The 27,875-nt window shown below is 38.4% G+C and overlaps 2 protein-coding genes and 1 long non-coding RNA gene across 3 annotated transcripts in view; 1 reads left to right on the top strand and 2 right to left on the bottom strand.

Annotated features, from left to right (window-relative positions):
- COL19A1 (collagen type XIX alpha 1 chain) overlaps positions 1 to 27,875 on the bottom strand; it is a 380,294-nt gene that overhangs the window by 3,499 nt on the left and 348,920 nt on the right. The gene's annotated exons all lie outside the window — the stretch shown is intronic.
- The window catches only part of COL9A1 (collagen type IX alpha 1 chain), an 88,056-nt gene that overhangs the window by 56,937 nt on the left and 3,244 nt on the right, over positions 1 to 27,875 (top strand). Inside the window, exons 29-37 of the mRNA XM_042939136.1 lie at positions 5,398 to 5,451; positions 6,077 to 6,148; positions 6,653 to 6,688; positions 7,617 to 7,661; positions 8,995 to 9,027; positions 13,000 to 13,146; positions 13,370 to 13,424; positions 15,030 to 15,218; positions 21,847 to 21,924. Of these exons, the coding sequence (XP_042795070.1) occupies positions 5,398 to 5,451; positions 6,077 to 6,148; positions 6,653 to 6,688; positions 7,617 to 7,661; positions 8,995 to 9,027; positions 13,000 to 13,146; positions 13,370 to 13,424; positions 15,030 to 15,218; positions 21,847 to 21,924 (709 nt within the window). The remainder of the gene's footprint in view (positions 1 to 5,397; positions 5,452 to 6,076; positions 6,149 to 6,652; positions 6,689 to 7,616; positions 7,662 to 8,994; positions 9,028 to 12,999; positions 13,147 to 13,369; positions 13,425 to 15,029; positions 15,219 to 21,846; positions 21,925 to 27,875) is intronic.
- On the bottom strand, positions 3,096 to 26,795 carry LOC122220071. The gene is made up of 4 exons (XR_006202666.1): positions 26,644 to 26,795; positions 25,526 to 25,628; positions 9,948 to 10,060; positions 3,096 to 3,240 (listed from the first exon to the last, which is right to left on the bottom strand). It is a non-coding gene; the product is annotated as an uncharacterized LOC122220071 (long non-coding RNA).

Genomic DNA, 27,875 nt, shown 5'->3' with positions numbered 1-27,875 from the left:
GAAAATGTCAAATTGAAAAGCTGAGTAGAAGGAATGAAAACCTATTTCTAATGTGTCCTACTAATGGACCAGGCTAATTGGAGCATGTCTTTGAAATTAAGTGGTGTTCCCCTTTCCAAACCATTGTTCTAACAGCTTTAGCCAATGCCACAGCAAGATATATGGGAGGTTTTTTTTGTCACCACCAGTGATGACATATGAGCACATATCTTTACCAGTTGGATCGTGCTTCTGGCTTTCTCAGTCACACTCTACTGCTTTTCACTTGGATCTGGGTGACTCCTGGTTTACAGCAGGCTTATGGCTGGGGCCTCGGATCCAGTGGCTCCTGGTCCATTTCCGTCTTTCAGGCTCCCCAGAACTTGCCAGGGCTTTTGTTGAGAGAGTTGTGTTTGCTCTGCTCTCATGATTCTGACTGGGATGAGCGAGCGCCATGCTGATCTGCTTCCAGTTTTCTGAAGATTATACACTCCTGGAGTACAGAAGCCTCTCTCATTTCTCTTGAAGTTCTACCCCCACCTATCGTAAACAGCTCTGGTCACAGAGGTCCCCATATGGTGTGTTGTCGAATGGTCGAAACTGCCTTCCTGTGCCACCCAGGCCATGGAATATTATCCCTGTCAATAATTTGTGAAGCAGCTGTGGTGGTTATAGATTTTGATCTGCCTCCATGTGTGCAAGAATATTTAAACCTACACCAGAGAGAAATAAAACTATACAATGCTGTAAAATTGAATAGATTTTTAAAATATCTTTGTGGCAAACCTAAAAATTACCATTGCACTAGGACTAATAACATCTTCTAATATTACTATGAAAATGGTTTTGTAAAAGCAACAATCTGTAGAAATCATATTTGATCTTCTGGGTTAATCAGCGTCCTTTTTCCCAGAGAGAGGCACTTAAGTATATACTCCAGACTAAGTATAATGATTTATAATTTCTCGCTTCCAAAATTAGCATAGTACTAAGAATAATGTTCATTCTTCATCTAGTTAGCATTTTCGGTAATCAGGCAAATGCAACCACCATCACAATCTAGAGGACAATGGAATAAAATCCAGAATTTTTTTTTTGCAAAATAAGTATGATAACATCAGTATAATGAAATAGATTTTTCCATAATATTTTAAAAGTCTCGTAGCTCTATTTTAAAAGGGAGAGTTCCAAGTGGAATAATTTGTCTGTATTTATTGAAATTAGTTTTACAAAACAGCTCCCAGTATTTATTTATAAAGAAGGCGCCTTCTCGGTGGTTAATGGTCTTGATAGAAACTAGAGAAATGAAGATTGCAGACTTTTTTTTTTCCAAGAGCAATTTTTACACTCAAAGAAATGGGAGATTTGAAACGCAAAGAACAATTTAATTAAACATTTGATTAAAAAACATAATTTTGACTGATTTCTTTAGGCCTTGGGTAAAATCTTGGATAAAAACAGTAACTAATGTTTACAGTGCTTACTATGAGCCAGACACTGTTCTAAGTGCTTTATGTATCTATTCAATCCTCTCAAAAACCCTATGAGATAGGTACCGCTTTTATCCCCACTTCATAGGTAAGGAAACCGAGGCACCGAGAGGTGAAGTTATGAGCCTGGAGTTGGCTGATGCACAGCAGGGTCAGGACCTGGCAGTGGGGCTCAGTGCCTGTGGCCTCATCTCCAGTACCTTGCCAGCTCTAGTCAAGGCTTTGCAGGATGGTTTTCATTTGAAGTTAGCTTGCCAGATTCTAATGGTACAAGGCATATTTAGCAAATTTAAAATTTTGGTGTTTATGGAATTTTCATAATGAGCATTTAACAAAAGTTTACGTAAAGCTGGTGAAGACAAACAAATATGACATGAATCCACACAGATTCCTGGGTCTTACCTCAGAACTACAAAATAAGAATATATGGGAGCAAGGAGGAGGGAAGCAGAAGGAGGAGCAGGGAGATGGAGTGGTGGAAGATGTCTGGTGAAATATAGTTCTTTTAGTGTTTATTTAGTTTAAGAGACAAAGAGAGAGAGCATGTGTGTATGTGAGCATGGGGGAGGGGCAGAGAGAGAGAGAGAGAGACAGAGAGAGGGAGAGAGAGAATCCCAAGCAGGCTCCATGCTATCAGTGCAGAGCCTGATGCAGGGCTCAATCCCATGAATTGTTAGATCATGAACTGAGCCGAAATCAAGAGTCAGACACTCGACCGACTAAGCCACCCAGGCACCCCAAGGGAACTATATTTCTAAAACACTCTTTGGGGGATTCTAATGCACAGCCATAGTTGGGAATCACTGGTAGAGGGTCTGCATCTTTTTTAAAGCATTGATTGGCTTCTTAAATAGGGAGGAGTTGGCAGATGTGTCTGAACATATTGGAGATATATATGGTGGCACTGAGCATCCAAGAGAAAAATAAAGCCTTTTAATGTTCCTCATTTTTTTTTAATGGTAGGGTTCTGCCTTTTTTTTCTGGTCCCTTACAATTTTTTTCTTGTTACAAATCAGAACTCTTGTTGTCACAGGGTTTGTAAATATTAGCCACTGAGCAGAAAAGCCATATTCCTACCAGTCTCCCTTGACCTCATCTGAGAATATGGTAATCACCACAGCTTTTGAAAAACAGGAGGTTTACATTTATTTAGCACACCTGTGGTTCCAAGGTCATGGTTAATTGCTCCCTACAACATGTGTTTAATCTATGTTTTTAAAGATTACTATTTATATCTTGAATACTCATGTTCATCTTACTCACAGGTGAAATTCTAGAACTTAGAAAATGTTTTTAGAATACATAGAAATCGTAAGAATGGCCATCAGAAAATCTTGTCCTAACACTCTATTTGTAACTGCTTGGTCATTGTTGTGTGAAAATAAACATCACCTTTGTCAAACTTGAGATGATTTCTATAGAAATACCTATGTTTCAAATGGCCAAGAACCTGCGTGGCTCAGTCAGTTAAGTGTTCATGCTCTCTTTCTCTCAAAATAAAATAAATAAAATTAATCTCTTAAAAAAATAAAATAATATGACCAAGAATTTAAAGGGTGGAAGAGAAATAAAAACGAGTAACACATGCTGAAAAATGCTTGTAATTTTACTGATCCTCTAGTCCTAGTCTAGTCCTCTGGGTGTGCTGAGCTCGTGGGTGTAGAAGTTCAGCAGAACAGACTGTCTACACTGGGGTTCTGAGCCATTCATACATGTTGCCAAAGTCCTGCCAGCAGCTGGAAAACACTTACGAATTGACTAATAAGAGCTCCTGAAAGACAGAAAAAATAAGATACCAGCAGAGAAAAATATTTGTCTTTGGAAAAATAATCCCTACAAGAAAGAAATGAAAAGTTATATAATCCTCTATTTTAACTTAGCCCTTTGGTTTGTGAAAGAGAAAAAAAGTACATCAATCATCTTTATTTTGGCATAATGGTTCACTTATTTAGAAGTGAATACTTGAGTTTGTGTCAAGAACTGCTTTCCTCTTCTGATATCATTAATTAGTTTTCCCACTGATGACTATTAATTATTCTGTGAATTAAAGTCATGTTAGCCCAATGACATTTAGGATCTTAATCATGATGCAGTTCAGAAATTATTGAAAATGCCAGCAGAACAGACATACTGAAGAAAATCTGTCTTGAACTTTCAAGTGCTGGGCTAAATTAATGGGATGGAATCCAGTCTATATTTATATTTATATTTATATTTATATTTATATTTATATTTATATTTATATTTATATTTATATTTATATTTATATTTATATTTATATTTATATTTATATTTATATTTATATTTATATTTATATTTATATTTATATTTATATTTATATTTATATTTATATTTATATTTATATTTATATTTATATTTATATTTATATTTATATTTATATTTATATTTATATTTATATATGGATAGAATCTATCACAGTGGCTGGTTTCTTACATCTTTCCAGTGCCCATACTCGAAGGACGCTGCCTCAGGCTTCTAAGCTGCTCACAAGGGTTTAAGGGCTAATGTACCATACAAACTTATATCCTAGACAAGCTGCTTATATAAACATTTTTTATAAAGTATTTAAGAGCTTTTCATTTAAATCACCTGTAATTCATTTGAAACAACTGCCACTTAATTATAGCTCCAAGCTAGAGATCTGTAATTTAGCAAACATTTCTTAATCCTTTAAAAAAACCTGGAAATTCAGAATGATGATAGATCTTGACACTTAGTTCAAATTATAGATAAATGAATAGTATATGGGCCAGATCAGGATAATCTTAGCAGAAGCATTTATATATATCAAAGGGGCATCTGGGTGGCTCAGTTGGTTAAGCATCCAACTTTGGCTCAGGTCATGTTCTCCCAGTTGGTGAGTTTGAGCCCTGAATGTGGCTTTCTGCTGTCATCCTCTGCGCCCCCCCTGCCCCTCCCCTGCTTGCACACTCTCTCTCTCAAAAATAAATAAACATTAAAAAATATATAAATACCAAAAATTAATATGAAGTTTTTGTGTCATTTTAAAGTAAAATGAAGTCAAAAGACTACTTTCATTTTTATTTATACCGCCCAGGAAATGTGATTATTTATCCAATAGCCTTGTGTTCAGTTTAGTTGAATATGTGTTCAAAATAAACGTTTATCAGACTGCATAAAACTGTATGAGGTTCTTGGGGAAAGAAATTGAAGAATTCATGTCTCCTTTTCTCAAAAGGCTTAGAGTTTCAAATAAAAAATTGAAGTTGGCTCAGAAAATGAAATGTTGCTTTTGGTGCATTTTCATTATAAATTGTACTTTCCAAAGTTTATTTAATCTTTTAAGATATGTTTAGAACAAGAATGTGTAGAACAAAGAATTTTGTATGTCAGAAACTTTGTAAATTTCTATTATCTCTTTTTGAAGTTGCATTAGTAACTTAAAGATAAACATCCCTGTCCTGTTTCTCTTTTTTCACTCTTTTGCGGTTCAAGATCTTTCACCAGACGCTGCATTAAAATGTACCGTAGACCTGAAATTTACTCTGTGTTTAGGCATTCTGCGGAATTCAAAATTAATATACCTATACCTCAAGGGCACATAATCTAAATGAGAGGATAAAACATATACACAAATAGCCATAATATAAGTTATAGTGTGACTTAGATGCTGAAAATTACTAATTGTCATTTCACATGGATGTATCAGACATCATTCTTATCTAATGGTTTGTAATCACAATGAACAGTTAACACATTCACTGAAGGATGAATAGTGGGGAGGCTGTGGGCATTTTATGTAACAACGTTGAACTTGGGGAGAATACTTTGATGACTTTTATATTTAAACAAAAACCTAAGCAGAATGTTATTTTATTGACATAGTAATTAAGCATTTGAGTTCTGGCAAACTGTCCAGTTGACAGTCATGTTTGTGTTTTTCCAGGGCAGCAGAGGTGAAATAGGACCAGTGGGACCCCCAGGACCACCAGGTAAACTGGTGAGTAATATTTCCAGTCTCCAGCAGTTTATACGCTTCATACAAAACATGGTCAACTTGTAAAAATAAGCAAGGAGAGAAAAACAATGTGCGAAGAGTGATTTAATCATCCTTGCTTGATTTCTACTGTGCTGTGAATGTGTGAAAATGTAAATGCGGAATTTCACATTATATCTAGGATACCCCCAGAGGGTGTTTGAATCAGTGTGGACTGTAGCATACATTTTGAAACGAGGAGAGACACGAAGTGCTACATTTGGCCTCTGGCTGTTCTTGAAATTGAAGAGAAGTGTGTGAATGCTGCCTTTGACTTCTCTGAGTAGGCTTGTTTACACAGCCAGAGAAGCACTACCATTGCACGGGCTCCACTGAAAGAGCCCACTGTTGGAGGGGGGGGAGCGCAAACCTGGGAACTGAGGACCTCAGAGGTGGGACAGAGCGGGTGGAGGGACTCGCCTATTTCTTCCTTAGACTGTGGGAGAGAGGCAGATTTGAGGAGCAGAGCTATACCAACCACAGCACATTTATTTTAGACAGGAGTCAACACACCCGAGGTTGTGTCTGCCTTGCATGCTTGCGGTGTTGCAGTAACACTGATTTGGGAGATTCTGTGTTTGTTTTTCAGGGTTCTCTGGGTAGTCCTGGCCTCCCTGGCTTGCCTGGTCCCCCTGGACTTCCTGGAATGAAAGGTGACAGGGTAAGCCAGCCCTCCAAAAAGTTCCTTATGTTTTGATTTTTACTATGAGAAACCAAGCTGTGTGTTTGGCACGTGGAGATTTTTATAGCAATGATCATAGACAGTGATCAAGAGAGGCATCCTAAATTACTGAGAGTTGGGATCAAGAAGCAAAAGAAATCTAACATAATAATTTCTCAGAAGGAAAAAACGAAAGTTGAGAAAAGTAAAAATTTCAGTTGTAATCATACTTCCTGTTTAGTTTTAAATTTACATTCCTACCAGTCAGGTTTATGTGGGCGTGAACAGAGAACACCCCAAGTTTTCAGCTTTTGGACAACTGTCAGTTTCTCCAGGTCTCACCTGACTGTTGTTAGGTTGTGAGGAGAGGAGCAAGACCTCGTCTGTCACATCATTCATATGTGTCCTTGTCTGCCAGCCTGATATGGGAAGTTGGTTCATTTGAAATTACGTAGTTGAATTATCTCAAAATATTGAAAAAGTATTATATTTTATTCAATACAGGGAGCAGTTGGTGAACCTGGTCCAAAGGGTGAACAGGTGGGTCCAATCAGAAGAATATGAGATGCAGTGAGTAATGCATATTAATGTACCTCACCAGCAGGGGGCACTGGCTGGTTTATGGTGTGAATAAAAAGATGGAGGCTAGCAGTTTTGCTCAATGTGCTTCATAGTGTGTGAAAGCTAGAATTTAGTTTTGTCTGTAACCTTATCTACTACTTCAATAAGCTGGAGCTGATGATGGCTCTGCCTCCAAGACCACACATTGTCCTTCCTATGAAAAGAGTGTCCCTGGCTCTGATTCACAGGATTGGTTTACTTGTAACTGATAGAGCCTTCTATAGCCACATCATCATATTTTGAGTTCTTCTGTATCAAGACTTTAACAAATAAATTATGAACATGAATTATAATTAATCCTTTTTCTGGGTTCCTTTTTCTACAGTGAAAGCCTTTTTTTTTCAAGGAATACCTAATTTTATTTACTTATTTATTTTTTAAAGTTTATTTATATTGAGAGAGATAGAGACAGTTTGTGGGGGAGGGGTAGAGAGATAGGGAGAGAGAATCCCAGGCAGGCTCCATGCTGTCAGCACAGAGCACGATGTGGGGCTTGAACTCATGAAATCATGAGATCAAGACAAGACCTGAGCTGAAACCAAGAGTCAGACACTTACCGACTGAGCCACCCAGGTGCCCCAAGGAGTACCTAATTTTAAAATTGCTGGATACAATAATTAATCCTTAAGTTTAGAAGAAACTCAACCTCACCTTCTATCTTTTCTCTAGGCTCTCTTCTGATTTAGACTAGCCACTGACAGATTGAGAAGCCATTGGGAGCATTTTGTATTTCTGCATGATCCAGGGGGCACTGTGGGCACTTAGGAATGCTTATCCATGTTGACTGGTTAAAACTGAGGCAAGGAACTGAGAATTCAAAAATGTGACTTTTAATCTTAATTTTTAGGGTTCCTCTGGTGAAGAAGGAGAAGCAGGAGAAAGGGGTGAACTTGTAAGACATTTTGTTCTGGTTAATGATGAGCTGTACTGATTTCTAATTGTATTAGAAACATATTTTTTCTTTGCTACTGTCACTTGCTGACTTCTACAGTGGCTACAATGTTTCTTACATAAACTAATGACTTCCCAAGACTGCAGCCAAGATCAAGTAAAGCACAGGGGAAACCCCAAAACTGATAGACCTGGCCTTAAGCCTTTGGAGAATAAAGTATTCTCTTATAGGTGGTGAATTTTCTTGTGGCTTTACACCTAGACATTCCAAGTGATTCTTATAGGACTGTAGAAAGTCTGTGAATAGTGCCTATCATGGAAACAAAATTAATTTTATTAGGGTTACAAAGCTGTGGCTCACAAGTGTGACTGTAGGTATTCTCTGTAGTCTAAAACCTTCCAAAGAAGTGACCTCCATCTCCAGAGGATGCTGCTGCTAAATCTCCAGGAAGGCAGTTAAGAATGAGAAAAAATTATCTTTATTGCAAGAACTGCGAGATCTGCTGGCACATCTCTATAGTTTTGACACAATCTAACATGACCTAATGTGAAAACTTACGTTTGGTCCTTTGGAGTGGTAACAGATTTCTCATAAAATAGTTCCAGAGAGCACTTAGTGCAGGAAAAAATTCTAGTAATGTTTTATTCAGATTATCAGGATTTAGAGCTAATATAAATGTAGCATCTAAATTAGGCAAAGCTCTCTATTAAGGAAATTTGAAAAAGGATTATTTTAATTTTATTTTCTGTTATAATTTTTCATTTTATGGGCTAAGAGGATGTTTTAAGTCATTCTGTTTTGTAGTGGAAATGAACTGATGTGCTAAAACTTGAGCTGAATTCACATCTAGAATTAGGGGTGGGAGATTTCTAAGTTTTATTTTTTAAGCATAAAACCATTCATATTTGGTTTGATAGACTTTTGGGGATAAGTTTTAAAACACTGTTAGAATTTCAAAAATGAAGTCATCAGGTTTAAATGTCTACTGTGTTTTGAAATAGCATGCTAGTTTGATATCTTTTGACTTACGCGTTTTAATTCTCACACCTAGCATTTTAGGTCTAGTTGGGGCCTTGTAAAGTTCTGATTCAACCCTGTTATTTAACAGGTTAGCCAAAGGCTAGGAGGTTATAAAGCTCACAGAGGGTCACACAGTTAAGTAGTGGAACTGGTACTAGAATCCAAATTTTGAATCTAATGTTTTTCTGCAGTGCCAGGGTCCATCTGTTCATAGTTTTCTGTAGATTTCAGCAGCACAATAAGCTTTGAAATGTTTTTAGTAGACTATCAACTGTGAATGCATTGTTCTAATATAATTTTTTTATTGATTTAGGGGGATATAGGATTACCTGGGCCAAAGGGATCTGTAAGTATAATGAACAATAATGGTATAAAAAATAAAAATATCAATAAAACTACAGAAAATGCAATACTCTGCTTTATGAAATCACTCTATAAAATTCAATTCTTAAAGGACTTACCTTCAAGGAAATTAATGTCTAAATTTATTCGAGTAATGGATTCATCCAAAGGAAAAAAAAATACCTCACAACAATGTAAATGGATCTACCTTTTGAACTAACTACTCTGAAGGAAGTTTTTTTCATAAGTGGCTCAATGAGAATACATGGTAATTTCTTTCACAAATGGGTCATTTTTTTCATGTTTATTTACTTTTGAAAGAGAGAGAGAGGAGAGACAGAGCATGAGCAGTGGAGGGGCAGAGAGAGAGGGAGACACAGAATCTGAAGCAGGCTCCAGGCTCTGAGCTGTCAGCACAGAGCCCAATGTGGGTCTCCAACCCGTGAACCACGAGATCATGACCTGAGCCGAAGTCGGACGTTCAACCGACTGAGCCACCCAGGTGCCCCAAATGGGTCATTTTAAAAGGACTGACTTGTCCTTTGTGGTGATAAGAGTATAAATAAATTTCATTGGCAGTCTTACCATTGCAAATATTTCAGTAATTTTATCAATCTCCTGTGTGTTCTAGTTGGGGAAGTAACAAAGTCATAATGCGTAAGAAAATATAACAGACAATTATTAAAGCTAGAAAATGATCATCTCATTCATCATTTTACAGAAACTAAACTGATGTCCTTAGAGATTATATGTATTCAGAATTATAGAACCAATAATAGAACCAATTATTACAACAAGACTAGTAGAACCAGTTACAGAAACCAGCAAACCTGGGGTGATTTGCTAGTTTGAAAGGAATGCACATCTAATACAAAGAAATTTTTAAAAGAGTATAAGGAGAAAAGATGAAGCTCAGACTCTAACCTCAAATGCCGCCACCACCAGCTTCTGGTTTATCTTTTTGTCCCTCCTATTTCTGGAATCTCCACTGTTCTCTGTCCCGTACAACACATTATCCTCATAGCAGCCAGTGTCATCTAGATAAAAATATAAACCCCAGTATTAATCCCTCCTCTGCATAAACCCTTCAGGAATAACATTTGGTAGAATAAAATCAGACATTGAGCAAAATATACAAGTCTTGGATGAAGTGGACTCTGCCTTGCCAACCTCACCTCTACCTCTCTGGAAGTTCATCTGTTTGCAGTGCTTTTTGCTTGGCATGCTGTGTAATGCCTTGTGCTGTTCTCCTAGCCTGAAACACTCTTCCTCTTTCCTTAGAACACCTACCTCCTGCCTAAGCAGTTAGCCCCATCCCGAGCCAGACTTTCCCCCAGAGGACCCTCCCTCCCAGACTTGGTTACAGTGCCAGCTCTGGGCTCTTTACATACACGTGAATTAAAAAGTATTAGGTCACCTGTTTACATACTGCCTCTAAACACCATTGATAGTCTCAAGCTTCAAGTAACATCTTTATGCCTAAGAATCTTTGACAGAAATATCTTACGCTTGACAAAAACATAGAGTAAACCTTGGTAGGACTTCGTAATAGAAATCCTACTTCATGGGAATGCAAGCTGGTGCAGCCACTCTGGAAAACAGTATGGAGGTTTCTCAAAAAACTAAAAATAGAACTACCCTACGACCCAGCAATTGCACTACTAGGCATTTATCCACGGGATACAGGTGTGCTGTTTCGAAGGGACACATGCACCCCGTGTTTATAGCAGCACCATCAACAATAGCCAAAGTATGGAAACAGCCCAAATGTCCATTGATGGATGAATGGATAAAGAAGATGTGGTAAAAGCTTTTATATATAATGGAGTATTACTCTGCAATCAAAAAGAATGAAATCTTGCCATTTGCAACTATGTGGATGGAACTGGAGGGTATTATGCTAAGTGAAATTAGTCAGAGAAAGACAAAAATCATATGACTTCACTCATATGAGGACTTTAAGAGACAAAACAGATGAACATAAGGGAAGGGAAACAAAAATAACATAAAAACATGGAGGGGGACAAAACAGAAGAGACTCATAAATATGGAGAACAAACTGAGGGTTACTGGAGGGGTTGTGGGAAGGGGGATGGGCTAAATGGGTAAGGGGCATTAAGGAATCTACTCCCAAAATCATTGTTTCACTATATGCTAACTAATTTGGATATAAATTTTAAAAAATAAAAAATAAAACAAGTTAATAAAAAAAAAAGAAATCCTACTTCCCTCTCTAGAAATAATCAGTAATGTTCAATGGTAAGAATTCTGGTTATAAAAGGAAAAAGTGAGTGAACAATGCAGTGATCAAAATGAGTCTCATTTAAATTTGGGAGTTAACTCTTGATTTATCACCTCCCTTCCTACCCCTCTTGTCTGACACCACCCATGTAATACTGATGCAGCTGAAGTGTGTTGACCCAGAATGGGGAAATAATTATGAGCAGACACACTTCACCTTCCTCAGTGATGTCAGCATAGACAACCTGATAAGTAGGTGAAGTCTGTACACCAGTTTCTACTTTGGCATACCACTATTCAATTGAAGGATTCTTTCCAAAGACCCAGGACCCTTGTGATGCCTTAGCCATGTTGGCCCTTGATCTCTTCATCAAAACGTCCTGTCTCTTGTTCCAGAAGTATTTCAGACATTGTCAACAAGATGATGGACTTTGAGTTGGTTTCCTTTGTTCCCTGCCAGTTCTTTAGTGCACTTCCAGACTCACTTTGGCTTCTCCTCTGGGTAGTTTTAGAAGCTGTTAAAGTTTTGCATTGTAGTCATTTGACAATTCCCAACCCTCCAGAGCACATCCTTCGTTCTCTCTGCTGACACTGTCTTTCAGGAAGTCTTTAAGCCATAATTTCATCATAGAAGCAATTCTGACAGGTTGACTTAGATGAGTATCATTTTTTCATAAAGAAAGATTGGAAAAGGCACACTTGCTGAGCTGTATTCAGATGTGTCTAGTGAAAGCCCTGCCTCACCACCTTCTCCCTTCCTTACAATGTTTGAAGGTTTAAAAAAGTTGGCTCTTTCTAGGTGAATGTCGCATATGAAAAGGAAGCAGGGTTAAGTTGTTTTATGAACTTTATAGTGAGCACTAGCATTCCTTAATACCTCCTGTCCTTTTATCTTCTCATTCTTATTCTGTAAACAATGGCACATTGTAACTAACTAGTATGCCATAAACTCTACCACAGGGAACTTAACAGAAAGTGAATTAATTTAGCCTCTTTTAAAGCAGTTATTGTAGATGGGAACTTTAAAAAATGCTTTTAGTGGTCTGCTTTCAGAAAAAAAACTGTTATATGCTTTTGTGCTAAGGAAATAGTTTATTTTTCAACTTCTTTAGTATTTAGATTTTTAACTTCCTCAATACTTCAATAAATTATGGACTCATTTTTTTTTTTGTTCCAGCATTTTAAATGTATTAGTGTTAGGTGCAGCATTTTAAATGTATTTAGTTAATGTTAGTATTTTAGAATTCCTGGATACATTTGGCTTCTTTAAATTCTCCAGAATGTTATAAAGCTAAATAACTTACGTTCTTGGAAGTATCTTTATTTTATGCTTTCTGTATTGGTGACATACAAAGTAACCTGTCTTGTAGGAAGTCAGTGGCCTTTTTGTGACCAAAAAATGAATAAGTCTTGTTAACAACTAACTTGTTCTTAGGAAGTGGCTTAAAGTATAAAAAAAAATGTGGTTTTAAATATATTTTTTCAATGAGTATTTTGAAATAGTAACTCTACCAAAAAGAAAGATTTTGAAAAGCTTTACTTGACTGGAATTCTTAGAGACTGGAATTCTCAGAGACTGGAATTCTCAGAGCAGCATATTTGTAACCTCTGAGCAAATACCTCTTGGGAGATAAAATGTAAGCAAACCCCAAATTTCATGTAAGTCTTGTATTAACACGAAGCAGAACATTACTTGTGGATAGCCCTGGTTTTTTAACGTGCCATTGTGTTTTAGGTGGGTAACCCTGGGGAGCCTGGCTTGAGGGGGCCTGAAGGCAGTCGGGGGCTTCCCGGAGTGGAAGGACCGCGAGGACCGCCTGGACCGCGAGGCGTGCAGGGAGAGCAGGGTGCCACCGGCCTGCCTGGCATCCAGGGCCCTCCAGTGAGTGGCGGACAGTCCCCAGGGTTTCCTGTTGGAGACTTAGTCTCACAGCACCAGAAGGGGGGTGGGGAGCCAGGCTGGCCCAGACTCGAGCTCCTCAGCAGTGTGGGTGGGTTCTCTTGTAAATCCAGCCACCTGGTCACTTGCCGAGTCTGTCAGGTTACCATTTAACAATGTCTTCTTTATGGTTCTGTTTACAAACCGTCTTTTTTTTCTGTCCCAGGGTAGAGCACCAACAGATCAGCACATAAAGCAGGTTTGCATGAGAGTCATGCAAGGTAAATAAATCATAATGTCTTGACTTTTGTTTGCTTTAAAGGTGGGAGATCTTGAATAATGTTAATACTGTTTTATCCAGTTTGTTGCCACACAAAACCTTATAGCCTGAAAAAAAAAAGGTTACACACACACACACACACACACACACACACACACACACTTTTTTCCCCCTTTGGAACACAAATTCTCAGGTATCCTTCCCCCTCCTTAACATCCTACTACTTAGTGTATACGGCACTGACCTTGGCTCTTTGTGTAGCTTATATGTGAAATAATTGACAGTCTTCATGCCCATAAGAAGCATAAGGACATTATCTCCACTCATGTATAACATAGGTAGAAAATTAATAACTAGTATTTTACTAAAATGGTGATATATTTTTACTTTGCTAACCTTTGTCTAAATTCATCTCTGGCTACAGCAGTTGTCTGTCATAGCTCTTTCAGAAATGGTCTAGTTCTAAAGTCACATAGCAAAGGAAACTGGGGACAAAGAAACTTGGGAGATCCTATAACACGGAGGCCTTCTAACAAATAATTAACTTATTCTGGTTGGAACCAATTCTGTCGTGATACTCTTCTTTTGTATGCTCATGAGATAGCCTAATTTGTCTGGTAGACTTGTAGAGCTTTCCCAGAATGAAATTGTCACTCTATATTTGAAATCCAATATAAGTCTCTTCATTGCAGACACTTAATCTTAAAAGAATATTTCAATTTTATATGTTATATCTCAAGAAAATTATAATTTTATGTTAAGTTTTACATAAGGCAAACTAGAATGTTCACATTTAAACAATTTTAAAATGTTGGTTAGGAATTTGTTTCCAAATCATAATCTCCTTCACACCTTAAAAAAAACATTATACTGGCATATTTCCCATAGAGTCTTTTCATAGGAAAGATTTCTTATTCTTCATCATTTTAGTGGATGATTCTTAATCTATTTAATGGTTCCTGAAAAAGCCCACACAGTTATTAATTTTTAAGACAGACTATGAACATTCCCAGGAAGCAAGCTATTTTTAATGTCTGTTGTCTATTCTAAGCATGAAAAAACTTTTGAGAGGGGAATCTATAAGAAGTTGTGAATGCTCAGGATATTTTAGGTTACTCAATATCTTCAAACTAAAACTGTGGGGCTAGGTCTCAACTACCGTCTCAATGCTAATTCTGGACAATGTCCTTGGCTTTTCAAAAGCTTCTGGATATCCACTTCTACCTATGTTAAGAAATTCATTTTCTTCCCATCCTGGCTTTTCAGATAACCAGCCAGGACTCAGGTGACATACTCTTCCTTCTAGCACAATACCCATCAGAAAGACTTGCTGGTTTTTTTTTTTTTTTTTCTCACCCCGCCCCCCTCCCCTGTCTCAAAACAGCAGGACCAAATATATCCAGGGAGAGCTGAATAAAACAGCACCAGTGAAGCCTCTTGGCAGAAAGTCCATGCAAAAATGATCCAACTTTATTCACTTCTCGCCACCAATTTTGAAGCTCTGGGGACACATTTAGAAAAAAAGACACTTGAAATACCCCTTTTATCATTTGAGTCACTTTCATGCTTCTGACTTCTATGGGCTGTTTTGTTTATTATCTTTCAGAGCATCTTGCTGAGATGGCTGCTAGTCTCAAGCGACCGGACTCAGGAGCCTCTGGCCTCCCTGGGAGGCCTGGACCCCCTGGTCCCCCAGGACCTCCTGGAGAGAATGGTTTCCCAGGCCAGATGGGACTTCGTGGCCTCCCAGGCATTAAAGGCCCCCCTGGTGCTCTTGGTTTGAGGGGGCCTAAAGGTAAGTCATTTGCCCAGGTGGAACAAAAGAACATACACTATCCTTTTTCAGATGTATTCACACATCTTTCCAAGATCAGAAAACTATTATATGACATCCTCTTGACCTTGCTGTATGACAACGGTAGACCAAAAACTAGAATTAAGGTCCCTTGACTTTTAGTACTTCAGTCATAGTCCAAAATAAATTTTACAGGATCTTGTAAAGGATCAACCAGCTTTTTTAATTTTTATTTTGAGACTCTAAAATCCTTGTAGAGTTCTTCTGAGATGGCAACCAGCCTTAGAATGTTTGTATCCGTTACTTTAACGAAATTTGTTTGGACATAAGACAAATTACATCATGAACTGAAGCTGCCTCCCTCTTCTTTTAAAAAGTGACACTGGATATTTAGTTGTGATGGATTTTTTCCAGCTCTGAGGTATAATCTAACTTTTTCCCCTTCTTTAACATTTAAGGGAAGGTGAACAAGTTTGTTTCTTCCCCTTTTATTTAAAAGCAAGTTAAGCCTTTAAAATCAGTATTTTGCAGAAATATAGGATTGTGAGAGTGTGTTAGGTATTCAGCAGGACCTGCAGAAGGACTGGTTGCCTCAGATGGTGTTTGCTGGTTGAGGTGAGTAAGTATGTCAGCTTGGGTGGGTGTGTGCCCTGGATAATTTACAGAGAGAGCTGAATAAAATCAGGAATTTCTGTCTTATGGTGAGTGACCGACGGTTCTCTCGGAAGCTTCAGAAAGGCATGGCATCAGAAATCAGAGACAGACTTGTTTTTCTTTCAACGGTGGTGTTCCAATTAGGGATAAATATTATGGTGTGAATGGTCAGAGGGCAAGCAAGCTGCCTTTTTGGATCTATAAATGAATTGCTGATGCATTTGGCTAACTACACTTTCAGCTGGAACAATTTTGTTAATTATATTTGATTTTTTTTTTTTTTTGGCATGTGCACTGCTGTATGTGAAAAAATGAGCCCTAATTGGAACCTCTTGTAAGGCTGGCACAATTTCCAAGCTTTCAAGGGGCTGGACAAAATGAAATATGGAGAGAGCTCGGAGCTCTTCTTAAAGAGAACTGAATATTTTCTTTGAAAGAATCACATAGTCATTCATCTTTGTCCTGCTTTTAGCTATTGGTTGAGGAACTCATGAGTGGGTACTCTGTGGGTAGGCCACATTCACTCTGTTAATAATTTCCAAGGAACTCTGCTGCCTCTGGTGGATTGTTGACTTAGTTGGTTCAGCTGCACCAGAGCCCACAGATGACTCCTCAGCCTTTCCTGTAAGTTTCCTTTAGAGCAGCGGTTCTGCAAGAGTGCTCCCTGAAGCATCGGCACCACCAGGGACCCCCTTTGCAATACAAGCTCTCTAGCCCACCCCAACCCCACTGATCCAATCAGAGACTCTGGAGGTGGGGTCCAGCAGTCTGCATTCTAACAAGCCTCCAGATGATTCATTCCTGTGCTGCTACATGCACTGGTGTAGTGCAGTCACCCATTTTCCTACTGGAAACACCTTGTAGGGGCTGTAGAAATCACAGTCCTATTCTCTTTGGCCAAAAGGAAGTCTGTGTATGTGGGGTAGAACTTAATTTTGAATTAGTAAGAGAACTCCCCTCAAGTTCCATCTTATTTTCTAAGAAATAAGAATGTCTGTTTACTTACTATGCTAGTAGAGTCTGCCTGAAGTTGTGTTTCTCAGCCTGGGGTGCACAGCGGAATTACCTGGGGAGCTTTAAAAACTGCCCACAGCTGGGTCCCATTCTCAGACATTCTGATTTAATAGGTTTGAGCCGCAGGAATTAAAAATATTCCCCATGTGATTTTAATGTACAGCGAGGGCTGGGAGCCACAGGAAACAAAGGTGAAATGTTCAGGAAGCTCTCTGGGAAGGTCTTAGCAGCACTGAATTATGGCTGGGTTGGGCTGAGTTGGCTCTAGCAGATAAACTTTATTTTGAAGGGAAGAAAAATATATTTCTATATTTGGAACCTGGAAAATGTCTCTAGCACTAAGTTTATTCATTAAGCATAGTTTGATCATATAAAGGACTTCCCCCTAATTTTTCTTCAGTATTTACAACATAGTTTATACTCTAGAAGTGATACAGTCTTTTTTTTTCTAAAGGACTTTCTCTCCCCACCCTCCTTCCATCCCTCTATTGTCACTGGGTTCCTTTAAAGCAGCATCTTCTGTCAGTTGTCTTGAAATTTGGGGTATGGGAAGAAAGGAGTACTATCCTCAGATTTTATCCAGCAGTGCTATCATGAATTTGGAAATGTATGATTCCAGGTAACTGGACTTGACCTTTCTTGTCCTATCACATCCAGTATAACACTAATATTTAATTAAAAACACATAGTGTTCCACTGGCCAAAGGTTACAGATCAGTTTTTCCCTGAGAACAAATACTTCGCCATTTGAAATTTAAATGTTCAGCTAATTAGAGAAGAGATGTATTTCAGTGTCACCTGCTGCCTTCTTTCCATGACTAATAAAGAAGGGACAGTGAGTCTTGCTCTGCCATATTACTTTGCGAGTCTTTTTCCAAGGATATTACTACATAAATAATGAACAAATAAATTTTACTAAAGCTTTTAGCAGTTCAGGCTAAGCCTTTAATAAAAGCATTTTTCCCTAAAAAAGTACTCTGCAAAACACAGTGAAACATTTTCAGTGGGAGCTGGTAGAAATATGCCTGAAATCATACTCAAATCTTAAATCATGTTCATATTTTTTGGGTTTTCATTGGCATGTTTTATGCGATACTACACTAACATGTTAAGACCAAGGCCCCTTCTGCATGTACATTTTATACATACTCAAGCAGAAACATGGAGACTTCTTAAACTTTTTTTTTTTTTTTTAATTTTTTTTTTAACATTTATTTATTTTTGAGACAGAGAGAGACAGAGCATGAACGGGGGAGGGGCAGAGAGAGAGGGAGATACAGAACCAGAAGCAGGCTCCAGGCTCGAAACATGGAGACTTCTAATTGGCGTTATGTTCACTTTGCTTAGTATTAATTAATCTTCCATGTCGTCAATACTACTTTTAAATGTTCCCGGTTTGGATTAATTTTAAGTCCTGAGGAGTAAGGCCATATACATGTTTTTAGATATTTTAGTGTGAGTCAAACAGATGTGTCAATATGTAAATGAAGGCTTGAGAAAGTACACGTTGTTAACTGTGACTAGCACTTTTTTCAGTATTAATCTGCTCACATGGAGTTGAAGCATCACTTATGGCTTTCAAATAAGTGAAATAGATAGCAGCTCTGGAGCAAGAGAATTTCTTCCACGTTAGCCGCTCTATTCACAGTGAGCTGTTTTTCTTGTTACCGTGCATGTTTCCCTTCTTACTTTATGTAAAGCTTATTTTACAAGCTCTTTATATATATTTTTCCACACAGTAGGCTAGCTATTAAAGGTGGACCTTTAGTTCCCTGAGCCGGTTTTCGTACATCTCGGAAGGAGACATGATCGGGGTTTGAAGAAGTGGATTAACCCCAGCGATAACAGAGCCGGGCTGCAACACGGTTTGCCGTGGAGTAGCAGCAGCTCACAGTGTGGCTCTGTCTCAGAGCGCGTCTCTAAAAATTGTTTTTCTATGACCAGTAACCGCAAGGCAGCATCAGGATGAAGACAGCAGTCTTAGTCCTTACAAACGACATTTTAAAGTTGATGTGGCTTCGCTCTAGAATGTGTTTAACTTTCACTATCTGTGTGGAAGTTACATTTTAATTTATAATCTTCATCTCACATCTTCAGAAAATGTGGCACATTTATTGGCTCTTTTCTCACTGCAAGCCACCAGAATTAGAGTGATACGACATTTAAATTGCTAAGTTAACAAGAGCACTTAAGTTCTTAGTTTTTAAAATGCTAATTATCATATCTTCCTAATATAGTAAGGCCATGTTGATGATGAGTATAAAAAAAGAGCTTACGTGAATGTGAGTTAAACTTGAGCTCTAGATCCCTATACCGTGTTTATATAAATTTAAATTGTTTTTGAAATACAGTTGATTCATGATAAAAATACTCATACAAGGACATTCACAGCTAAAATCAAAGTATGGTGACTAAACATTCACTTCATAATTAGATTTTTTTTTACTATTTTGGCATGCATGCTTTTGTTTTTTAAATTATTATAAATGGGACACAATACTGAATGAAGCTGAGCTGACACAAATGTTTGGAAAAATGATTATATATAGAATTTACTGCAAAATGCCACTGCCTCTTCTGAGTGAGTAGTAGAATAATAATATAATACTGTACCAGTGATATAGTAGAATAATGCCTTCTATGGGGAGCAGGAAAAGTCAGTTAGGACCGGTTGACTAAGGTATTAGGGCACTTTGTTAATGAGGCCAAGTTTCTAGGTTTCTCTGCAGGGGCCAGGATAATTAATGAAACTTGGTTTTCTGGCTGCTGAATCCCCAAATTCAATCAACTGTCTTGCAAATACACATGGTTGGTTGCAGTCCAAAGCATTTTCCCTATAAATAATAATCACAAATGAAATGTAGGCACTTGTGACAGCACACTTTAAATTTTGAAAATTCATTAATTTATTTTTGGTGACACTAAATTTATATTGTTTGAGAATTTAAAAATATATTAAAAGATATTTAGTGAAGAGTTTTTCTCCTACCCCTGTCTCCCATCTGCTTAGTTTCCTTTATTCTTCCCATTGGGTAATCCCTTTTATTAGTTTCCTACATATCCTTATCAGTGATAAGGTGCAATATATGATTATATACTTCCCTACATCTTTTTAGAGGCAAGTCATATTATCCTTTGGTAGTGATCTGAACCTTGATTTTTTTCATTGAACAATTATGTCTTGAGATCATTTCAAAGAGCTTCTTGATTCTTCTTCATAGATGCATAGTATGCCATTCTGTGGAAGTACCATAGTGTATTTAACCATTTCATGGACAGTTAGTTTCTAATCTTCTACCATGATAGCAAGGCTGCAGTGACTATCACTGTGTATTTCGTTTTTGTACAAATACAATATAACCTCTGTACTTCTAAGATAAATTCCTAGAAGTGGAATTGCTAGGTAAAATGGTACTACCATTTGTAATATTGATAGATATTCCAAGAAACTGCCTCAATTCAGTCTTATTAGCAACAAGTAATAATGTATTTTTCCACAGACTTGCTAGTATATGTTTAATTAAACTTTGGAATTTTTGCTGATCTTATAGTTCAAAGTAGCTTTCTTGTTATTTTTAATTTCCATTTATTTTGTTGTGAGAGTGATGTCAGATAATTTTCCATTTTTCAGAGCTATTTTTTTCCTTTTAATGACTTCCTTGCTTATATATTATCATTTTTTATTGTTGTTGACCTTTTTTATTGTTTTTAGGAACCCTTCATATTCTGAATCATGACAGTAAAGCCAACTCAAATCTGAGGTTATAAAATAATTCTCCTTATTTTCTTCTGGTTCTTAAATTACATTTAAATATTTGATCCATTTGTAACTTATCCTAGATCATGTTGTGAGGAACAGATTCGACTTTATTTTTTTTTTCCAGTTGGCTACCCACTTTTTCCAAGACCACTTATTGACTTGTTTGACTATTTCCCACCTTAAGATGGCACATTTATTACAAAACAAATTCTTATATGTATTGGAGCCTGTTTGGGGGCTGTTTCACTGGTCTATCTATTCAAGTACCAGTACCACACCATTTTAATTGGTATAATATGTGGTAGGATTAATTCCCTTCATGTTGCTTTTCTTTTTGGAGTTTTGTGGCTACTCTGGCTTATGTGTTTTTCTGTACAAACTTCAGAATCCTCTTTTCTGGTTAAAAATATCTTTTTATTGAGATCATGATGAAACTTCAGCTTAGGGAGAACTCATACCTTTTTGTGATGATGTCATTCCACCTAAGAACAGTTGTCAGTCCTTTTGTATCCTTTAGAGATGTTAATTTTTTGTTGGATTTGCATGTTTCTGATCAAATGTATTCCTAGTTATTAATTTGATTGCTATTTTAAATGGGATCTTTTTTCATTACCTCTTATTTCTGGTTGTTTGTAAATGTAAAAACTACTAATTTTCATATATTAATTTTGTGCTTTGCTATTTTACTGAATTCTCTCATTGTTTGTAGTAGATTTTGAGTTGATTTTCAAGGATTTAAGATGTACACTTATATCACCTGAAAATAGGGATATTTTTGACTCTCAAAGCAAATGACAATTAATAGTGATAAAGTACCCATCTCTATAATGTTTTGTCTGTAGTGGGACTGCTTCTTGTGTTTCCCTGTAAGCATGATGCTAGCTTTTGGGTTGAGGCAGATATATTTTATCAGCTCAGGGAAGTAACCATCGATTCTTATTTTACTGAATGTTGTATCAGGAATGCATATTTTATTTTGTCCTATGTCTTTTCAGCATCTATGAATATGGTCATTTGCTTTCCCCCCACTTGGATCTCTTAATATAATTAATTGACTCAATTTTTGCCTTGCTACATACTTACTACAACCTAGTTTTGTGGCAACAAAACTCTCAATTTTGGGTTTGCTTAAGGTTTAAAAATATGGAACTTTCTTTTTATAAACATACAGAAACATAACATTTCTCTAATGAAATGCAGGTGACTTGGGAGAAAGGGGGGAACGTGGCCCTCCAGGAAGAGGTCCTAAGGGCTTGCCCGGAGCTACGGGTCTCCCAGGTAAGTGTGTTATATGGCAGCATGAGGTTGAGGAAGTGGTAGCAAGTGGGCAGTCTGAATTGGAAAATATTTTAAAGAATTGCTCTTTGATTACTTAAGCATATCGTGTAATTCTCAATAATGGCCAGCACAGATTTTTCAAGACCAACTTTAATGAAGAGTTAAATGATCTATAAATCATGCCTGTCTGTGTTCCTCATGAGAAAACATATGTCAGGGCTTAAAATATTAATTTCTTGAACAGATGTTTTTTAAAAAAAATTGTGTCAAGGTCCAGCCACAGTGCACTTATTAGAAAATTCTGAATGAATGAGGTCCTATCCATTTTTAGCCTAGTTGATAGTTTTGTTTATTTTTTAACCAAAAAGAGCAACAAAAAAGTTTTTAAGTTTTCAAACTATTCATGTTGCACAGGGAGTAACTGAAATTTTCTTTTAAAAGCTCCTGTTTCAAACATCCAGACCCTCCAGAAATCCATATCCAAAAAAAATAAACCTGAACATTCCAACTCCTATAGTCACAAAGAGCCATGCACAGGCCACATATCACAGCTGTGCTGGCTGAGGTAACAAAGTCACCTCTGTGTGAAGAGCCTGGATTCTCTCACTGGGCGTCTGTTCTCTCTTTGCACACTGGCTACTCTGTCCCCACGGTCCAGGCTGCCACACACTCATCCACTGGGAAATGACTTAGAAGCCCAACCACAGAAGCAGCATAGCAGGGGAAGTCAGCTGGGTTTGAGAGCATGAGTGACCTGGAGCCTCCCAGCAAACTCATAGCTGCTGAGGCACTGGCTAAGGAAGGCCCCCAGCGCTGGACCCTGGAGCTGAGGAGAGGCAGGGTGAGAGGCTGTGCAGAAGAGGGTGGTCCACACTCCTTCGGTGGATTTGGAAAACTTGGTTTAGAGAAATTTAGAAAAAGAAATGCTGATTTTCTAATTCTGACAGAGGCTTCCATATTCAATCATGGCTCTAATTGCAGCCAAAAACATCACTGCTTTCTCATTACCCATTTCGTTGCTCCTGGGAATTGCTTTCTCATTAAAAAAAAATTTTTTTTAAATATGAATACATTTGGAGATAGCTCACTGCTTTACTAACCCTGCGATTCATGAGTCTGTCAAGATGCTTTCACAGATTGATAAATTTTCGTGATTGGAAAAGGAAAGAAAATCTGGCTGAAGCTACAGGAGACCAAGAGAAGAAGATTTTAGTGTACGATAAAGTCTATTCATTGATGGATGTTTACAAGAGGAAAGGGAAATGGAATTTTCTGAGTGCTTTCCTCCTTTATCAGTGGCAGCAATAGGTAGTTTAGAGCTGATAAAAATATCATTACAATGTACTTAATTATCTATATATTACAGGATTGCCTCAGTTTCTCCTTCTCCCATTTTGTTGACAAACCACATAACAGTTCTTGGACCAGCAACTTGCACCCTTGGCAAGATTTTCCTTTATCAGAAATATATTATCATTTCTGGTGACTCTTACTTTCAAAAAACCTGTTGATAAGCCATGTTTTAAGTTTAAAATGGGAAGATTGAGGGAAAACCAGCTCTGTATGTATAGTGTCCCGGGCTGTCATGAAGGGACACGTTTCTGCCCACATGCAGCACCCCACCCAGAGCTGCTGAATCTGACTGCGAGGATTTACATGTGCTCCGGGGCCACTGCTCTACCGGAAAGGGGCTTCCGTGATTTGCTTTTTAGTACATCAGACATTGGTGTGAGGGCAGGTTGGTTAAGGCAGGACAGGCTCACCACTGGCAGCACTGACCGCTGACTGGTCCTCATCTTGTCCTCCTTGTGAAAAAAATTAATTTGTTATAGCTGTTCGTGGGTTTAAAACTTAATATAATTTGTTAAAAAAATTCCGTGGGCTCATTATTTTAAGACTCCTAAACCTGTCCTTTTCCTTTTCCTTTTCCTCTGCCTTTTGCCAGTCCTTGCCCCTTCCTCCTGGTACCATTCTGAAATCTGGTCTTTGTATATGCCTTTGTTATATTTCTGTTAAGAGGATATATGACATTATTTAGTGAAAAATCTGGGTTTCAGATTATTTTTTAAAAGCTGAGCTACCTTTCAAAAGCACGCAGTTTTCCAAGTGCTCTAGCACACAGGCAAAAGGGTTTATGTTTGCCCCAGTCACTGAGGCACAGTCACTGTGCCCCAGTCACAAAGCTGGCTGCTTTGGTTTTTAGGTCAGCTCACACTCTCTTGTCTACACTATGAATATACTTAGCTAACAATTTCTTGAATCCATTAGTCCCTGAACAAGAGCTTTTAGGGTCATTTTTCCCCTAAAGCTAGTACTTGGAGCTTCTGAGTAGGAGCTCCTGTTTGGAGCTCCACGATTTAGACATCCTGGGTTCAAATCTTGACTCTGTCACTTACTAGTTTTCTGACCTTGGGTGAGTTTGACTCCAAATCATAAATGAAAGTACTGGTTCACAGTAAATTATTGCACTTGTTCACTGTCCGCTGAGAGGCTGGGACCTTTAATTTCCCTGGCAGAGCCTGGAATGTGATTGGGAATGTGGTTTCTGGTCTCTCACAAACATCATAGTAACAGGACTATTACTAGTATGTGGAGGTCTGGAGGAACTTCCAGTAGGACTCTGTGCAGGGACTTGTCTGGAGCCTAAAAGAAAGAGCCTGTAGAACAGGATATCCTGCAACCTTCTTGGTTATCCCTATTGTTGGATTGGGGACTTAAATCCTCCTGAGTGGAAAACGTTCACTTGATCATTCTTCCTGGTGCAAACATATGTGATATATTTGAAAAAAAATAACTAACACATTAATTATCTATCAGTAATCAGAATTCCCTTATGCTTTATGGACAGTTTTAGTTCTTTTCTCCTCTCCGTATCTGTTTGGCACTGATTATTACACGGCCCTTTGGGGTTGTAATGGTACACTGCCTGATATGGACCATAGGTCATTATTGTAACCGTCATGCTATCATGTTGGCTGTGGTGCTCGGTTCTTTAAAAAGTACCTATAAATCATCCAGTTTGTTTCTCCCAGCCAGAGGTAGGCAGAACAGGTATTTAAGAAGGGTGGGCTCTGGAGCCAAACTGCCCAGGTGTATGCACTGCTCTTTCACTTATTTTTAGTGACTCTGCCTCTTAGCACTTCAGTTCTCTGCTGCATCCCAAGGCTGAGAACCACATCTACCCTATAGAGTTACTTAGGAGGATCTGTGTACATGTTACTACATGTGAAACACAACAGCGCCTGGCATATGGCAAGCATTTTGCAAATTTAGCTGTCATTATTTTGTTTCTCCTCTGTTTCTATTTGAGGAAATGCAGACTTACAGAGGTCACCTGCTCTGACAAAGGTCTGTCAGCTAATAAGTCACAGAGGCAAATATTCATACCTTCTATGTCCAGGTTCATGTACTGGACAAAATGATGCACTGGCTGCCTAGTAATGGGATTAGCTTGCCTTTGCCACGCTAGCCATATAACTTCTCCATGTTTCATAACCACATAGTGTCTTGATTTCTTTTCTGCCTCTCTCACAGAGAGGTGATTAGAGATCCCTGGGACTTGAGATGCCCCCAACCCCCATGCCCACCTTCAGTTTCTTACCAGAGGCCTTTGTGGTATTGCTTGATTGGGTTGTCTCATTAAGAGTAACTCTCTATGCCTGCTGCCACCAAACTTGCCCACTTGGGACCAATTCCTTGACGCTCTGGGGGTTTTAAGGGAAAATAGTTAATATTAGGTCCTGATCTCCTCTGTGCATTCAAACTCATGAGGGAAAGAAACAAGTTAAATAAGGAATCATATGTATGTGACCACCAGGAATGTAGCTTGTGAGCTGCGATGCTTTCCCTTTTTGGATGAGGAGAGGAGGGTAGAGCTGGCTTCTACCTAGGCACACTAGGTCACACTAGGCAACTGGGCTATTCAGGTTTCTTATGTAAAGCTGCACATAGGTGAGCTTTGCTTGTGAGCACTGAGCGGAAAAAAAAAAAAAAAAAACCAAAAAACTCCAAACCAAGGGCACACTCGGTTTAGGCTTGTTTAGCAGTAGCCATTTATCCTATTTCCATTACTGCAGCTGTTTTATCTGGCTATGGGGATCTTTTATAAACAAACCATTTTATGCCAATTCCTTAAACATATGCTTTGTCAAACACCACAAATGCAAGCTCAGCGTAAGGTGGATATGTAACAAAGTCCCTGGAACACACATTTTACATAACCCGTGGATAAGTCACCAAATTAATGCTGAAAATTACTTGCAGGGTTTCCCACCCCACCCCCACCCCCCTTCCTAAAGGCCTTTATACACAGTCCCTTTCACTTTGCAGCCTGCAGTAGATCCTTCAGAATGTTCCAGCAGGGACTGGCCTCCATCAGTGTAACATGACTACCCTCTAGTGTTCGCACAGAAAATGACATTCATTTTTAAAAATAACGAAATGTTTGGCAGTAACATTTTTATAGGTCCTTGAAATTTCAGAAAACTATGTAATCATTAGCCAGTTAGTGCAGCTAACACACCCATGAGGCAGACTAAGCAGAATGAGAACACTTCAGATCTGTTTTCTGAGGAGCTGAAGGGTGGTTTATAGATATTCGCTAATGTAGCTGTTAGACTTCTTGAATGATTTGGACTGTGACATTGTATCACCCCAAAATTCCGCTCCTAAACAACACCAAGAACCTTGGAGAGTAAATAACCCAGCGTCAGGACTCACCAGAAACTGATGATTTGTTATGTGAAGCCTGATTTTTTTCCTCTGGCCAGTTTTACAGGACAAAACCTCAGAAAAAATATCTTTAGTTTCTTTTGATAGTTAGAGCTCCAGAAGAATCAATACTAACTCTTGGTTATGGTGCCGCTTTTACTTCCCGGTTAATTCAGGCTCATTAAACACCAAACCACACACGCAGGCACGCCTGCGCGCACGCGCACTATTATGCATGCACGCACACGTAGCATTAGCGGCTCAATAGGTATGGAAATACTCTTAGATTGAGTAGTGGTTAAGGGCCCTTGCTTCTAGTTCTGACGCCCTCTAGCTGTGTGATGATGGACAGTTATTTAGCCTTAAATTTTTTTTTTTTTTAATGTTTATTTTTAAGAGAGAGAGAGACAGAGAGACAGAGTGTGAGGGAGGGGCAGAGAGAGAGAGGGAGACACAGAATGTAGGCTGCAGGCTCTGAGCTTCAGCACAAAGCCCTAAGTGGGGCTTGAACTCACGAGCTGTGAGATCGTGACCGGACCTGAGTCGAAGTCCGACTGAGCCACCCAGGCGCCCCATGCCTTCTTAACTCTCACTTCACACAGAGGAAAATGGGATCAGTAACGAGCACAGTTCAGGGCCATGGTAAAGCGGGAGCGTTGTGTAAGTGTTGATGGTGATGATGGTCAGAATGACGAAGATGACATCCAAAGCCTCAAGGGGTAAATTGCTGTATTTGCCCAAGGGAGAATTGGACTGGATGTGCTTTACATAAAATAAATCAAGGATACACAGGATGGCCTTATCAACTCTTTTTCAAAGGATTAGCAGGAATCTGGAATAAATGCAGCAAGTGAAAAAGCCTCTCCTGCGATGTGTAGAAATGGGGAAGTATAATATGAAAATCTAAAAAAAGCTTTCCTTCTGCTTTCTAATATGGTTGAATAGTAGATAATAAATCCCCTTAAATTTAAGATTTTAGGCAGGAGTCTGGCTCTACAAATGTTAAAAATTTGGATTAGTTGCTAATAATATTTAGAAATTGAGAGGTGTTTATTAAAAAACGCAGCCTCTAGCTTCCCTTGACAATGATCAGAGGTTCTGCTGACCCACCTTCCCTTAGGGCAGCTGTTGGCTGGAGCAAACTGGGGGGGGCACCGTTCTGCCATTCACAACAGGCCGCAGTCCTCCCTGTTGCCTCCCTAAAACTGATGTGGAATAGCGGTCACCAGTTTTCATTACAT

Source organism: Panthera leo, chromosome B2, assembly GCF_018350215.1.
Source record: "Panthera leo isolate Ple1 chromosome B2, P.leo_Ple1_pat1.1, whole genome shotgun sequence".
In the NCBI taxonomy this organism is placed as follows: Eukaryota; Metazoa; Chordata; class Mammalia; order Carnivora; family Felidae; genus Panthera; species Panthera leo.
This window is presented reverse-complemented; position numbering and strand designations above follow the sequence as displayed.